This window comes from Nymphalis io, chromosome 21, assembly GCF_905147045.1.
Source record: "Nymphalis io chromosome 21, ilAglIoxx1.1, whole genome shotgun sequence".
Taxonomy (NCBI): domain Eukaryota; kingdom Metazoa; phylum Arthropoda; class Insecta; order Lepidoptera; family Nymphalidae; genus Nymphalis; species Nymphalis io.
The window spans coordinates 8,399,190-8,416,354 of record NC_065908.1 but is presented as its reverse complement, the minus strand read 5'-3'; the positions used below and the strand labels follow the sequence as shown (position 1 = coordinate 8,416,354).

The 17,165-nt window shown below is 31.1% G+C and overlaps 3 protein-coding genes, 1 non-coding gene and 1 pseudogene across 4 annotated transcripts; 3 read left to right on the top strand and 2 right to left on the bottom strand.

Annotated features, from left to right (window-relative positions):
* Positions 1-2,436: 2,436 nt before the first annotated feature.
* LOC126776923 (probable RNA-binding protein EIF1AD) lies at positions 2,437-3,094 on the top strand. The gene is made up of 2 exons (XM_050499790.1): positions 2,437-2,640; positions 2,722-3,094. Exons 1-2 carry the CDS (start codon positions 2,518-2,520, stop codon positions 3,073-3,075), a joined length of 477 nt encoding a protein of 158 aa, XP_050355747.1. The 5' UTR covers positions 2,437-2,517; the 3' UTR covers positions 3,076-3,094.
* Positions 3,095-3,452: 358 nt separating this feature from the next.
* Positions 3,453-4,918, bottom strand: LOC126776857 (speckle-type POZ protein-like; annotated as a pseudogene).
* Positions 4,919-5,095: 177 nt separating this feature from the next.
* LOC126776837 (AP-1 complex subunit mu-1) lies at positions 5,096-6,788 on the bottom strand. The gene is made up of 2 exons (XM_050499676.1): positions 6,687-6,788; positions 5,096-6,530 (listed from the first exon to the last, which is right to left on the bottom strand). The coding sequence occupies exon 2, from the start codon at positions 6,520-6,522 to the stop codon at positions 5,254-5,256; it is 1,269 nt and encodes a 422-aa protein (XP_050355633.1). The 5' UTR covers positions 6,523-6,530; positions 6,687-6,788; the 3' UTR covers positions 5,096-5,253.
* A 558-nt stretch (positions 6,789-7,346) lies between these two features.
* On the top strand, positions 7,347-17,072 carry LOC126776853 (peptidyl-prolyl cis-trans isomerase D). Its single transcript, XM_050499694.1, has 8 exons — positions 7,347-7,646; positions 8,329-8,466; positions 10,810-10,916; positions 11,508-11,690; positions 11,836-11,955; positions 12,669-12,810; positions 13,339-13,442; positions 13,625-17,072. The coding sequence occupies exons 1-8, from the start codon at positions 7,574-7,576 to the stop codon at positions 13,874-13,876; spliced, it is 1,119 nt and encodes a 372-aa protein (XP_050355651.1). The 5' UTR covers positions 7,347-7,573; the 3' UTR covers positions 13,877-17,072.
* Positions 9,711-9,792, top strand: Trnas-cga (transfer RNA serine (anticodon CGA)). The gene has a single exon. It is a non-coding gene; the product is annotated as a tRNA-Ser (tRNA).
* Positions 17,073-17,165: the final 93 nt, after the last annotated feature.

The following is a 17,165-nucleotide window of genomic DNA, read 5'->3' as shown; positions in this document are numbered from 1 at the left end:
AATGATAATAACATGGTTAAATAAGTAAATATTTGTTTATTAATAGATATGTTGCAGTTCCGAATTTGAAAATCAGTGAAATGAACTTTCCTTCATACTTTTTTCAGGCTTATGTCTGACTGCGTAATAATTTCTGTAATTTAATGTGTATTTAAAAGTTCATTTCTTCGTATATATATCTCTTTTAACTGTTGTCGAAAGAGTAATAATTCGTATCTCTTTTGATCTAATTTGACTTTTAAAAATATCTGTAAAATGCCTGAAAAGCCCTTGTCTTTTTTGCCTACAGTTGAATTTATCGAAAATAACGCTCGTATTGGGACGAGACAATTCTTCATTGTGTTTTGTAATTAAATGTAATTTTAAAAAATCATTTTTTAAAATTACATTTAATGAATATTAACACTAGCCCAAATTACCACATTTCCTTGAAAAGTTCAATACAATATGTACATTATTTGACACATATCATAAATTATTATATACATCTACCTAAACAAGAAAAAATACATTAGTTACGAAAAACACCTAAAATTTAGAAAAAAAAGCGAGTTATTAAATTACAAAGCTAACAACGCGACCGCGAAAACATAAAACGAAAATAAAATAGATCATAAAAATAATAGCAATTTCTAAAATGACACCCAAGGTCAAACAACCGATACCAATAAAAATATCATAATATCTTTAATGGTTAAAATATCTAGATATCCGTAGACAGAGAAACTAAACTTTGTTTCTCTGTCTACATAGATATCGAATATCCGATATTTCAAAAAATATCAACAGATAACCTAAACGTGAGTCGTATTTATGAATTGTTCTGAAACCGATTATATTTTTATTAAATCAAATACAATATAGAAATATGTAATTATTAAATATTAGACTTGCGCAAACTATATCATTAAGAAGAAAAAAGAGATATAAATCTTTCTGCTCTAAGATATATATCACTCTTTTATATCTCGCTCAGAGCCAGAACAGGACGAAGTAAACAAATGTAAGAAGCTATTTGTTATTGAGCTAGGTGATAGTGTTACCAGACGTCACATAATAAAAAACCATATTACAAATATACTCAAAAATAGCTGTGACGCAATTATTGTACTATAATTTCCAAACTTTTTAATTTAAATAAGACAATTATGTGTACCAATATTTTTCAGTGAGATTTGTAAAATACTTGTTGGATTATAAGTTCGGCGCCTCGACTACTGCGATTATTAGACACTAAAAGATTAATTCTAATAAAAACTTATTAAAAAAAATTTAATATTTATACTTCAATATAAACTATCGATATGTCGTTCAAAAATATTACATAATTATAATAAACATAAATAACATAATAATAATAAATAGTACTAAATATAGATATTTCTAAATAATAAGTTCGACATATCTATATTTTACTAACAATCCTACTCGCGTTCGCGCCTACTCGTTTGACAATTGATATTTACAAATTTACAACGATATTCGATATCGGATATACCGTATGCAGAGTATACAAGACCGATATCGTTGGATATCCGAATATTATAAATACTGTGCGTGCGCCTCGATATCTAGATATTAGATTTTGTACCGATATATAGATATTGCATCTATATACGATTTGTATTAGGCATGGGCGATACAAATACTACTTAATATTTTTAAATATATCATTACTAAATATAATATATTTTATCATTACTAAATATAATAAAATTATTATAATATATAATATATAAACTTGAGTACATAAATGTTTTACAGATTCTGTTTAAGTTTTCACGACGAAGTGAGATATTTAGTACTCGACGAACACAGATATGAAACAGCTTTAGCTCTACAGATAACTAATCTCTTCACACGAGCATTTTGTTCTCAAAGGTATTTTTTTTTATTTACTAATAGTAATCTGATGATAAAAGCTTTAGCGGTCTACACTACCATTGTAAAGAGTATAATATACAAATTACATTAACATATATAGTTAACTGTGGAATCTAAATCTGAGTATCTACAATGGACCATTGAGAGCGCTCTACTAGCGCTGTGGTGGCTGTACTAGCCTTTATTGTAAACACGAAGCCAAGTTCATGTATGTTTCCTGTTTCGCGCTGGGTAATTATGTAAAAGATCAAGAAGAATTGTTAAAAGAAAAGAAGCTAATCTATGTTGTACCACACCTTCAAATCCCCATGGCTTGGAAAAGGATTATGGAATACCAGATGGAGAATCGCTAACTATTTTTGATGTTCTTGAAAAGTGTAAATAAAATTAATAATACCATTATTTTGTTTCTTTTTAAATGTGTTTTATCATATTTATAGGTTGAAAAATAAACCTCCATGACTGTGAAATGCTAATAAAAAAATTGTCAATGTTGATATTACATGTCAAAAATGACAATGACATTTATTAACTATGAAGTATGAAGTTAGGTTTAATAGTTAACAAGACCCGTTTATAATTTATATTTCTACGTTGATTATATTATTTATATATTAAAAAATTGTATTAAATATGTCGAAAGTAACGAAAAGGAAGCATGTAATGAATGAAGCTTTGTGGGACGATTATGAGTTGCCGAAACCAAATCAAAGTATTGTCAAAGTTTTGAAAAGTAGAGGAAACAATCTTCATGAGGTATATTACAAACAAACCTTATCACTTTTATTTCATTATGTATTGATTCTTTTTAATTTGATTCAATCCCATTTACTACAGGTCACTACTCCTACCGGTGAAGAATATTTAGTATCAATGCCTACTAAGTTTCGAAAAAATATATGGGTAAAACGTGGAAGCTACATCCTAGTCGAACCAATAACAGAGGGAGACAAAGTAAAAGCGGAAATAGTAAAAATTATGAACAAGGACTCTATAAAATATTACAAAGAAAACAATTTGTGGCCTAAAGCATTTGATGACAATAGAAAACAAGATGAGGCACTTAGTGAGGATAATTTGTTTGTAAACACAAATAGGGTTCAGATGACTCAGTATTGCAGTGAAACAGACTCTAGTGACTCTAGTGATGATAGTGATAGCAATAGTGAGATAGAAAATAGTAGCAAATAAATAAATATACACTACTCTGTCAGTTTCTTTTAATTACCTTTTTAATGCTGTGTTTGGACTCTGTATAGCTGTATAGTGACAATGGATTTTATTTTATTTAAAATAATTATAAGAATAATAAAATAGGAATTTATTTGTTCTTTTTGATCAATTTTTTAAAATATTTTATAGTTACACTTAATAAGACCTTAAGCATTTATTGAATTAGGTAACTTTTTAAAAAAAAAACAAGCAGTATGGGTAGCTTATGTTTATTTTACTTACATATTAAAAAAAACAAATTACATTTTTAAATATTTTATTAATTCAAGAGATAATTTTTCTAAAGCATAGGATTTAAATATAAACATAATTTAAGAAGTGTAATATATTGTACAGGTATGATTACTTACTAATTATTATGTAATAAGTCAAAAGTATTTAATATCGGCTTCTACATCATCCGTCATAATATAATCATAAATAGTTTTTATTAACTCAACTGATTTCAGTTTGGCCCATCCCTCTGTCTTAGTAATGAGCTTAGCTTAGCCATCCTTTATGAATTCCAAAGTCAATTGTTTTAGAATTTTAGCTGAGTGCAAATCTGCCAGCTGTAAAGTTTCAATAGCATTCTCTACTGTTAATTTTTTATGTAATGCTTCCTCACACAAGCTTTTTAATCTACTTAGTTCATAGAAATCAGCAGCTCTCAGCAATTTTTCAGGTATATGTTCAACTCTTGGAGCCTTATCACTGTATATAAATGTCAAAACTTCCGTAAGTACTTCAGCCTCTAGTGGAGATTCTGCAATATTTGTGTGGCACTCTGTAGTGTTGTGTTCAAAGTGAGCCTTCAAAACCACACTCCTACTAGCGAGTACTGCCTTGTGGACTTTGTATTCATTCCGATCTGCAGATTTCATTGTGATATCAGAGAACAAACCATTATTTAACAGATTCTCAAAGTCATTACTCAGTTGAGCTTCAGGAACATTAGAATGGTCGACTTTAATATCATTTGTCACAATAAATTGAAATTTCAATCTGAGGCTACCGTCACTTAAAAGAAATATGTCACGACCATCAAAACCCGCAATATCTCTTTTGAATAATGTAGCTAAATATTGCCATTTGTTAGCCTGAACTGCGTTATACTCCTTTATAACTATTGAACGCTCTTCAAATCTTTTTAAGCAAATAGTTAGTATTGATTTCAAAAAAACTGGGTTAGGCGATAAGTAACAGATTTCAATTATATCATTGTCTCGTCCTAAAAATTGCATCTTCAAGTGAAATCGTGAAGATCTGAAGAATCTGCGCATGGATCTTTTGGTTTCTCGGTTCGAAACTCTCTCGCCGTTTTATTTTCAAGTAAATTGACAAAATTTGGTACAGTCCATATGTTTGTATTAATCTTCGTTTGCCCTTCAGTGCGAGTCGTATAATTTAAATTTGACATATTGCTTCTTATTAGTTGGATTTTGTTTAATAAATCTAGTTTAGTTGCGCTTTAATTATTTTTAATAATTTAATAAAGCTTTTCGCTGCAAACATGTAACGAACAATAGTCCAATAACATGAAAAGAGAAAAATAGCAAACTGTACAAATTAATAATGATAAATCAATACTGTGTTTACAAAGCTATTTGTCCTTTACCTACTTGGTGTAATATTTGTAAGTATATGGACTGAAGAAACGTAACTGCAGCCCTTTGTTTTTCATTATTTTTATAAGTTTTTTTTATTGATATATGTCTTATAAAGTTAGTTATTCTGAGCCTTTTCACTTTCACTATGTAGGGCATCATTTCATTACACAAGTACCCCCAAAGAACACTTACTCAGAGAGCCTGCTACACTAAGTTTTTTTACTATATCCAACTTGTGTTCAATGAAGTAGAACTTCTCTATCAAATTTCACTACTTTATGTAAATGTTTTACTAAGAAAAGTAATATAAAATTTACTATCAATCATTATTGTTGTATATGATTATCAAGGAAAGATAAGGTTTATGAATTCCGAGTAAATAAAGTAACTAACTTTGTTAACATTTTATTATAGGGTCAAATAATTCTTACACAATAATACTTCTAAAATACAATTTAGTTAAAATTGCAAATACAATATTGATTATGATTACATACTAGGTGCAACTTATATATAGAGGAATGTAACAAAAACGGACTTAGTTTTCTTAGTTAGTTCTTAATTGATAATCTCCATTCTGAGTGATGTATCGAACCCATGGCAAAGCTTGATAACCACTCTTTTCAATGATTTTCAGATAACGGACTTGGATACCAGATGTTGTGAAGTAAGGTATTTCAAATTTAACTTGGATAGGTGGTTTACCATCGGTGTCTTCACATTCAACTGATGGCAAACCAAAGTGAGCTCTCATTAAGTACTCCTTACCTCCAGGAAATGATTTAATAGACCAAGTTATAGCATTCTGCTCTGGAGTATATTTAACACTTCCAATTGTAGTTTTAAATTTTGGAGAATCAGCATCAGCCGGCACCGGGATTATTATTTCAACATTGTTAGCCGTGGAGCGCCTCTTGAACTGGGACTTAGCCTTTATCATATACTCCACTCTGGAGTGCGCATGACGTTCAATAACAGATTCAATCCAAATTAACGGCTTTACATGTGTATTTAATCTATATGACATCAATTCAAACTCACCATCTGGTGGAATGAATGAAATGGTTCTATCATTTTCAAAACGTGACAATCTAACGCACTGATGAAATTTAACATCTTCCAACTCAACAGACTTTGATTTCCCCCTGCCAGTGCTCTCAAAGAGTACTTTATCATTCAGGCCGAGTCTTAGTTCTGGCATGCCAGATAAATAAACCCTCATTTTAATAGCACCAACTATTTCACTTCTTAGAACATTACCATTCGAATTAGCCAGTAAATTAACAGATTCAATAACATCTAAAAATACTTCATTTTTCCTGTACTTAATACCTTCAGACCTCCAGGAAACAGCATTGGTGACTGCTATAGGGATGCGAGGCTGCATTTCTAACTTATGACCCTCCTGTGTTATATATTCCTGAAGGATTTTGCTATCAGTAGTTTGAGGATAGCCAAAATCTAATAATTCATCGAGCAACTCGTAAATAACAACGAAATTATCCCGGATACTCTCTTCTTCAAGCTCTTTAAAATACTCAGTCATTACCTCAACTATCTTGTATAGAAATACAAATACCAGAGCTATGTTTGCATTCTTCTTTGTTGTTGATACAATATACAAGTTATTCGTTTTAATATATGCAAAGGTGCAGTCACTAGTCTGCAGCAATGGCGTCAACATGCTCTCTTCCTCCTTTTCCATCAGAAGGGGCATAAACTTATCTATCACACCCATGTCCACATCGCCCCGGTAGTTCCTCGAAATGAGAACTTTCCCTTTCACGTCCAATATATAAATTGCTGACGAAGACATCTTGGTAGCTGAAATTATACATTTATCTTTAATCTACGAATTTATGTTAAATTCAATAAAAACCTGTTTCTATGTAACTTTGGAACTATTCAAAAAATAAAATGGATGTTTGAGAAAAATTATCTTTATAAATGACAGTATGGATATAAAAGTGTAGTACTTACTAAATTTAGATTTTTCACTAATTGAAAAACATAGCTATCCGACTGCAACAAATCATTGCAAATCTACATGACAGCGATGACGCAACTCTGTTTGACAACTTGACGGCTCATGACTACAAAGTATAAAGTATGAAGTAGTAAGTTGTGAGTTGCGCATTTGGCCAAATTTAATCGCAAAACCGAACACTATTAATCCTAGCGAAGAATTAGGATTATTTTATAATTATAAAATATTTTACTGTCTACATACTATAATAAATAGTAGTAACAGCTTCTTAAGAGTTATAGATAATATTATTTACTCAATGCTTAAAAACACAGTCTCAGAATTTATTGTATTTGTGAATTACTCATTTAAATTTATAACAACATTATTTTGTAGTTGATATGTCTAATATTATTACAATTCGGTTATTGAAAAATTATATTCTTTTAATTCTGATTCTGTAATGTTGATGATTTTATTTAAAAAATTAAATAAAAAACAGTTGCGTATGATATACTTTTTAGTTTTGCCTATTATTAAATATTATCTATGCATAAATATTATCAATATTTAATCATTATTGAGGTTTTAATATTATAGAAATTTGTAGACGTAGCTTGGGTTACAGTCTAATAAATTTAATCTGTATACCTGTGAGACTGTTAGTATAATTTGACATTCTTGTGATTTTTGACTTACGTACCTCCTTGTTCCATGTCTGTTTGGGGTAGGTCGGGCGTCGAGTTCATTCTTTTTTACTTTGTTTTTGTTTAGTTAGAATTTAGAAGTCTTAACGGCTTATGAGATTAACCAACCATTATAATGTCAATTATTGTGCTGTTTAAAGTGTGTTCACGTTTTTTCTTATAAATGGCACGGGTACTGTGATATATCGAAGATAATGGTAACGAGACACCAGCTAAAACAAAGGAACCCTTTGGTATTTTTAGATATTTTAATCGATGGCGAGAAAGGTTAGTTAAGGATTGAATTTATTTTTTAATCACAAGTTCACTTTATATTTGTACACAAACTTTAGGTAGTTTGTTAGTATTTGTGCAAGGCATGATTTATTTATGATTATTCTTAATTTAATGCTAAACTTCATATTCAGTTTAGTGGGCCAAGGCTGAGCAAGTTGCAACAGAATGCATTTATCGATCTTCAGCCATATTTCTCATTTACTATATTTCTAATAATCTCATACAAAAAAGTTTAACAAATGCTATGCGACTATTTTGATAATATTTTAATAATTTGAAATAGTTATATAGGTTAAAAAATGAATTGCCTAAAGTTTTTGTTATTTCACTGTACAGCAAGTACATCATTAACTTCCAGAATATGTGAGTTTTTTATATACTACCCTCCTAAATATTATCAAACATCTATTGGAGCTAGAGCTTAGTTTTCTTTTAAAAACAATTACAAGACTTCTTTGAGTATTTCTTGGTATTCATTGTAGTTTCAGATGTAGCACATTTCTCTTGAAAAATTATGTGTAAATATAACAATCTTCCTAATAGATTAGACTGACATTACTTAAGTCATCTTGGATGGATAAAAAGTGAAGCAGTATGGTACTATTTTTGAAATTTTTCAAAGATAAATTTCCTTATTTAATTTATTTAGTTTAAACTGTTACATTTATTCCAGCTGGACGAATAGTTATAGAACTAAGACGTGATGTTGTGCCTAAGACAGCAGAGAACTTCCGAGCTCTCTGTACGGGTGAGAAAGGTGTCGGAGTCTTCGGTAAACCTTTGCATTTCAAAGGAGTTCGATTTCACAAAGGTAAAAATTATTTTATACATATATTATGTTTATGTAATTCTTCAGTAAGGTTGTATGGCACTGAACTAATATATGGGGACTGATTTTGATAAGCTATATCTATTAAAAGCCGAGATGGCCTAGTGGTTAGAACGCGTGAATCTTAACCGATGATCGTGGGTTCAAACCCGGGTAAGCACCACTGAATTTTCATGTGCTTAATTTGTGATTAAAATTCATCTTGTGCTTGACGGTGAAGGAAAACATCGTGAGGAAACCTGCATGTGTCTAATTTCATTGAAATTATGTCACATGTGTATTCTACCAACCCGCATTGGAGCAGCGTGGTGGAATAAGCTCTAAAACCTTCTCCTCAAAAAGGGAGAGGAGGCCTTAGCCCATCAGTGGGACATTAACAGGCTGTTACTGTACTGTATACTGTATATCTATTTGAATTTCTGAATAGCTTAGGTTATATATATATGTATATCCAAACAAAAAAATTCTCATTGTAACTAGTAAGGGAGGTAGTATTATATATATACATAAATGTTTATCAATAGCATAAAACTATGTTAATTTTACTCAACATTGTTTATCCAATTTAATTTGTAATTCTTTTTATGTTGTATGTTTATGACTAGTGTATTTGATCTTATGAAAACAAAGTTGTAAATTAACTAAAATAGTTAGGGATAAATTTATAATATATACTTTGTGTTTATAAAGTTATTAGGCTGTTGACATAATACATAGAAGCGCAAATCACTAAGGGATGATTAAAATTGTTTTTTTATTCAAATTGTGATTAAATGTCTATATTTAAAATATTTTGTGCCTAAAAGAAGTCTTCATTTTAGTCTAATTGTATAAAAGCTGCTAAAAAAGCTAAAGAATTTTTAAATGATAAATTATAATTGTTACTTCTTAAATAAATAAATATTAGATATTTATATTAAAACTAGCTGACCCGGCAAACATTGTTCTGCCATATAAATTATATCTACTGAATATTTTGGTTTTTGAATAAAAAGTAACTAATGTATTGTAAGTGTGTGGGGATGGGATCTATGTCAAAAAAAGGGAAGGAGCACTGTAGACGATAACTTGGGGTTAAAGAAACTTTATTCTCATCAAGAAACACATTCACTAACATGAGAACATAATATTACTACAACAATTGCCCAGCGGCGCGGTAAAGTATTATGTATACATGATATTATTAAATGATAGAAAAATAAAATTTCGAAGAGGGTATTTGTGAAGCAGTCGTGGCCGAGTGGTTAAGGCGTCTGACTCGAAATCAGATTCCCTCTGGGAGCGTAGGTTCGGATCCTACCGGCTGTGTATTTCTTGCGTCATGGTAGCATGCGAAAGCGATCCCGTGGCGCTCCTCGTCAAGACGGAAAGGCTACCGGGTACCGCTGGTTTTTTAGTGGGTATTCCGATGTTCGGGGCGCACTCGGTGCCTTGGACACCGGCGAGCCCCACATACCCCCCCCCATTGTTCCCGTGGGGGAAAAGCGTAACGCGTTTTTCCAGCGTTAAAAAAAAAAAGAAAAAAAAGGGTATTTGTGAAAACCTTGTATTATTTTCGATAGACTCGTCTTATCGCAAATACATGGATTAATTACATCATGGATTATTTACATTGTAAGAGTGAAGTGAGAATTTATTATTAATATTTATTATTATTTATTTTTTATTGCTACTTTTTATACTATTAACTTTAATAAATTATTTTACATTATAATACAGTTTGTTTCATATTATGTTTTTGTGTTATTTTGTATTGCTTTGAACATTAACAATATTATATATATATATATATATATATATATTTAATAGTCTTTTAAAACTGACACATACTTTTTGCTTCCTTAATATTTTTTGGTAAATTATTAAATCGTTTTGCTCCGTCGAACATAATATTTTTCTTCTCATAGTTAATGGTACGAGGTTTTGATAGTTTTATGTTATTAGCGTTTCTTAATTTCATTCTTTGTGATTGTTGGTTTTTATTCAATTGTATTTCTGTGTGTATATTTTTATCCATTTTTTTTTTATTAATATGCAAATAAAGTAATTGTAAGTTTTAGCCAATTAACATACAATGGTGTATTTTACTTCTAATGTTAACATTCAGTACAGAGTTTATCAGTGTATTCTTTTATATATAATTGTTACTTATAATATACATTATATAAATATAATTCAGGACTTTAACATCACCCTTTTCCTCTTTCTATAACAATACACACCGAATGGCAAGGTTTGGTGTGTATATATCTGCATATTGCGTTATCATATCTGCAATTGATTATTAAAATTGATGAGTCTAATTTTTGAAAACAAATATTTCAGCCATTTCGCAGTTCATGGTCCAAGGTGGGGACATAATTAATGGCGATGGGACCAGCGGTGAGAGCATATATGGTCCGACATTTGAGGATGAAAATTTTACACTTACGGTAAAAAATGTCAAGTAGAAGATTTTTTTTTTACACAGCAACATTGTATAACTGGGATCTTTTTACGAAAATATTAATAATGTACAATCTGTTTTATAGTTATTGTGTGAATCCCGAAAGAACAAAAAATCAAAACTTACCTTATTATCGTTATTAGTATAATGCAATAACTCTTAAAGTGTTATAACTCCAGAGGCAAATGTCATATTCTTCAAAAGAACCAGAGACTTATGTAGACATTTATAACTCACAATCTAATATGTTTAAGCTGCAGATCAACTCACTGTGAACTGGCTCACAGATTAGCTTAACTTTTACTTCTAAAATCCATATGTACAGTTTTATTTGTGACTCGGCTGATAACTCAAAATTATCAGATAAAGCAGTGGTTTACGAATTTTAGTTTTTTTTTTTCGTTCTCATTGCTAAAATTATTAATAGTATATAATACTTTTGTATAATATACATTTAAAACAACCAAGTAAAAGTCATCACATGACATTATTATGTTTAATTTTGTGTAAGTGATATATACCGCCGAGTTTTTGTTAATTATATCTATGTATATTTTAATGAATTTTTTTTGAACAGCACGAAGCGGGCGTGCTTAGTATGGCAAATGCGGGCCCGAATACTAATGGATCACAGTTCTGCGTGACGACCGTCCCCTGTCCACAACTCGATGAAACTAATGTGGTATTCGGAAGAGTTCTGGCAGGACTTGGAATAGTTGCTGAGATACAGCAGATGGCTGATGATGGTCGACCGAGGGTGGTAAGAAGTTTTGATGTTTTAAATCATAATAAATATAACAGAACAAATATTTGAAATAACTATTTAATATAAGGATACCAATTGAATTATACTAAATTATTTAAGGTAAGTTTTAAGTGTTATAATTTATTTTGTATTGTTCTAGGAATGCATAATAGAGGATTGTGGAGAAATCCAGGATATCCACAATTGGAATGTTTGTTGCAATGATGGCACTGTGGACCATCTACCGGAGTATCCAGAAGATCTTCGCATTGATCTTACGGTAATGGAAACGAAAAACTTAAAAGCAGTATTCAGCCCTTCGTCTACCGTCTTTATCTTAATGATAATAAAAAACTAAACTTTCTTCATTATGTATTTTTGGTTGCACTCCTAATTAAATTAAACTCAACACTAGTATCCTAAGAAACTGCAGTCATGTGTGTTACTAAGTGTGCGTGTGTGTGTATAATTAACTTAAAAAAGAGTAAATCTCCATATGTAATCATTTTACAAGTTTATTTTCATCTACTTTGATTTACAGTAACAGTACAGTAACAGCCTGTAAATGTCCCACTGCTGGGCTAAGGCCTCCTCTCCCTTTTTTGAGGAGAAGGTTTGGAGCTTATTCCACCACGCTGCTCCAGTGCGGGTTGGTAGAATACACATGTAGCAGAATTTCGATGAAATTAGACACATGCAGGTTTCCTCACGATGTTTTCCTTCACCGAAAAGCACGAGATAAATTTTAAACAGAAATTAAGCACATGTAAATTCAGAGGTGCTCGCCCGGGTTTGAACCCACGTTCATCGGTTAAGATTCACGCGTTCTTACCACTGGGCCATCTCTACTTTGATTTATTAAAAATTATTTAAAATTGGTAGGCAAACTGTCTAAGGGCCGGGCCGTCTTACGGTAAATAGGCACCATTGCCTTTATACTGGCGCTGTGAGAAATATTAACAATCGTTAACACTTGTTCAACCCGTGGCGCAGACGGAGGAGCTGATGCACGGCATCCATGCGTTGAAGGAGAGCGGCAACGCGCAGTTCGCGGCGCAGCGCGTGCGCGGCGCGGCGCGCAAGTACCACAAGTGTCTGCGGTACATCGCGCGCGCCGCCGGCCGCCTCGGCCCGTGTGAGTACATCGTGGAGTCTATTCTCACACACTAGTGGTAGCACTTTGTGTAAGTCTGGGTAGGTACCACCCACTCGTCAGATATTCTACCGCAAAACAGCAGTACTTGGTATCGTTGTGTTCCAGTTTAAAGGGCGAGTGAGCCGGTGAAATTACAGACACAAGGGACATAACATCTTAGTTCCCAAGGTCGGTGGCGCATTGGTGCTGTAAGCGATGGTTAACATTTCTTCCAATGCCAATGTCTATGGGCGTCGGTGCAATCCACAATCTGCTAAAATCATAACCTCCTTGTGACTTTGTTAAAATCGGATATTAGTTATTACTGTTCAGAACTTCTTTGCTAGCACTCCTTCTCTCGAGTACTGTGTATATAATTTTACACTTTGTCGAGGTTCACATTCTGATAATGCGCGGATTATATCTATATTAATCAGTGAGTTGAGATATCCTAGAGGATCATGCATGTTGATAGATATTTAAATCTTAAAAAAAGTCTATTTTTATCATAAAATATTTTATTTTTAGATCATGAAGATATAAAAACGTACACCATAAAGTGCAATCTAAACCTTGCCGCTTGCTACGCTAGGCTGCAGGACTATCGATCCTGTATCAGAACCTGTTCTGAGGTATGTAACATTTTTTTATTTAATATTTGACGACTAACCTCAAGGATATTTTTAAACATCCTTGAGTCATCTGCAGAACCTGATTGTTTTAGGCACTAGCGAAGTTCCAAATTGCCTTGAAGGTTTTTGTGGATTGCACTTTGTCTAGACCTCGTATATTTATGCTGAACGTATGTGTTTAGGTGCTGCACATAGATCCTGGCAACGAGAAAGCGTTGTACCGCCGAGGTCAAGCGAATTTCGCGCTCAAGAACTATGAACTCGCGCTCGAGGACCTCAAGCACGCAGACAAAGTCTCACCCAAGAACAGTGCGGTCCAGAAGCTTCTAGACGAAGTCAGAATTACGAACAAGTCGTACAACGACATCCAAAAGCAACGTTTGTCAAAATTTTTTCGTGACCAAAAAGAAAAAAGTACTGCAATCGAACACTGAGATACGTTTAAAAGTTATGATATACAAAATTTATTAATATATTTTCAATGTTGGTTCGTATCGAGTGACGTTCGCGCAGATCGTATACGTAACAAAAATGTATAACCTTATTTGACACACTTCAAACTTATTCCGAAATTGACTACCACGTCAATACGGTGAAGTTTACACAAATTAATAAAATTCAAAATGAGAACGAAATTGTAAACGATTTCTAAACGTTATTATTATTTTTTTAAATTATAAATAAGCACTGCCATATTTTAAAAAGATATAGTTTTACGTTGCTATATTATGGCAATTGTTGAGTTTTATTTTTCATATTTTTAATCTCTTTATTTAGCGCGAAATTGTTTTAGGTAAATATTTAAACGTCAATTTTATTGATATATTTAGATTTGTTTAGGTTAGTTTTTGATCTTACGTATACGACAATAAGGTTGAACTTCGTGTAATTGGCTTGTTAGAATAAAATTAGGTTTTATGAAACAAAACAAAATGGTGCTTAGTTATTAGCAGACTTCGAAAGAAAAGAAAAGAGGTTATCGATTCGACTGTAATTTTTTTTATTGCGTAACTGCAGTCAGTAGAGACAGCGGCGTTATTTTTAGCGATCACAATATTTGAATTAATGACAAAGACATTATGTATCTCTATTGAGATTTTTTTTTTAATGCTAAAAGGACAATTTCTATGATTTATTTTATAAACTTCTAGAATGAAAATTTAGTAAAATAATAATTATTTTTATAGTTATTCATAAATTAGGTGTATTTCTGCAATATTTCGTGAATGTATGAGTCATTGATCTCTATCATAAATTTGTATTACTTAATTAATAATAATTTCTATTTTTTTATTGCGAATTATTTTTTCGTTTTTTTTTTATATTATTAATTTACTTGCGAGGTTTTAGGGCTTAAATTATTATAGAGACTGTTTTAAAATATTGTCTGTCAATTAAAACTTTTTTTATAAAGTCTAGTTAAGTTTTATATTTATAAATTTATTTGAATTTAAATTATTTAGATAAACAAAATTTAATATTTGGATTTGTGTATAAATATGTTCCGTATACAAACAATAATATTATTAAAATTAACTTCTTTTTTTAGGTATATACATATAAAAATGTGACAAACAAAATGGCTTTCAAAGTCTTAAAACAGTCTCCTTATATTTGTAGTTAGTTATTATTGGTGCTGATTCATTTATACACCATCTGATCCAAAATATAATTTAACAGGACTAAAAGTATTGCTTATATCTCTTTCTCACACGTGAAACAAAGATTTAAATATTAGAGGATAGCAAGTCCTGTTAATTTGTTTATAATTTGCGTGCAGACTTGGGCAAAATGCAATCAGATTAATGATTACGATTACAATATATAATCAGCAATCACGGTTACTGTATAACGAAAGTAATCAAAAAAGTTCAGTGAGTGAATGAGTCAAGTGCACCAGAGCATCCCCGCGCGCCCTCATCAATCAATCAAAGTTAATTTGTAATCGGCATTGATGATTACACGTCACTCATTAACCTTATTACAATTTGTCCAAATCTGTTTGCGTGTAAGAGAATCAGGATTGATTGTATGTAATAACATAAGCAGAATTTTTTTGTCTATTAGTAAAAATAATATAGATCGAATACTAAATGTGAACCAGTTTTTTAGTTTAAGAGTAATGTGTTTTAAAAATCGAATCTTGTTATATCTATGATGACGATGAAGGGACTATCCCTTAAAAAATAAACAAATTAATAATTATTTACTTTAAAGCAATTAATTAATAATGATATTATTTACCGTATATTTTGTATCTGTGTAAGGTTTATAATTATATATGTCTATGATTTGGCGCGAATACATTTACAAATACGCCTAATATTTGATGATATTATTATTTTTTCGAATTTGATAAATTACTTGTAAACTTTGTATGCGCAGCGGATGTTTGGTAAAACATTTTCTCTCTATAAGTCATCATTGATTTGTCATTTGAGTTTTTTTAGTGTTTAACCCGTCCCCCCCCCCCCCCCCTAAGTAACATTTATAAGTAAAAGAATGGCTACCCACATTTTGTTAAGACTATGACTGCTTAGAGTTTTACAAGCATTAATAGATTTTCATGTGAATAACTAAATTTAAGTTTGTTATATTTTCTTTTATTTTAGTTATAAATGAAGGTTCCTGTAATACGTCGACAGTTGCTAAGTAAACCAAATTCTATTATAAAATGATTTTGCGGATCTAATTTGACATAGCTTTAACTGCTTTGGGATATATTATATTAAAATATGTTTTTGTGTATTGCATACTTGTTACAGTTCATATTGGTAAATAGAAAAAAAATAATGTGAAAATACATTTTTTGTAGGCCTGGATGGAAGGTATTTGGATATCGAGACTTTAATTTTGGAAAAAAATGCAGTAAATTAAATTATATAATCTACAACTACTAAATATTCATAATTAGAAATACATTGAAGTAATAATTTATTTGAAGTTATTCTAAATATGTTAAGAATAATATGAGTTGATGAAATGAAAAGGATTGAAAGATTGTAACTTGTTTGTTTGCCACCTGAAGCCTGGGAGGTTCGGAGGCACTTGAGGGTATTGGTGATATTTTAAAAGATAGGGTCACATTTATACGACAGTAAAACAATCACAAATATAATTCGTATTCGTATTTGCCCCTAGCTTTACAGAGACTAATGCCTCACTCCTCAGAAGTGTCCGATCCTCAAATGGGCAATGTTCATTTTTGTAGAATGAAAAAGATTAGTTAAGTATGTGGACTAGTGAAATGAAAAAATGTTAAAATTGTATATAAATATTCAATAATAATATAATAAATTATAGTACAGTGAGAATGTGATAAAATTTACAATGTAAGGTACCAAATAAAAAAGTGCCATGAAATGTTACAATAGCCTTATAGTAGTCATTGTACTATTTTTTATTATCGCTTTTATATTGTAAGGATATGGCTTTAATGTGACTCGTCTCTGTTGGAGAAAGTTATACAAGTTTATTATATAAGCATAATACATTTTGATATGATGTAAGGTTCGGTTGAGATTCAACCGAAGGTAATTTAGTTAGCGAAGACTGTTTTCAGCATGATATTGATTCCACTGATTAAGTTACTATTGTATCATATATCAATTATACGGGATTTTTGGAAGAGATTTTGTTTTTATTTAAAGTGACTGAATTGCCTACTAAAAAGCCGAGACGGCCTAGTGGTCAGAACGCGTGAATCTTAACCGATGATCTTGG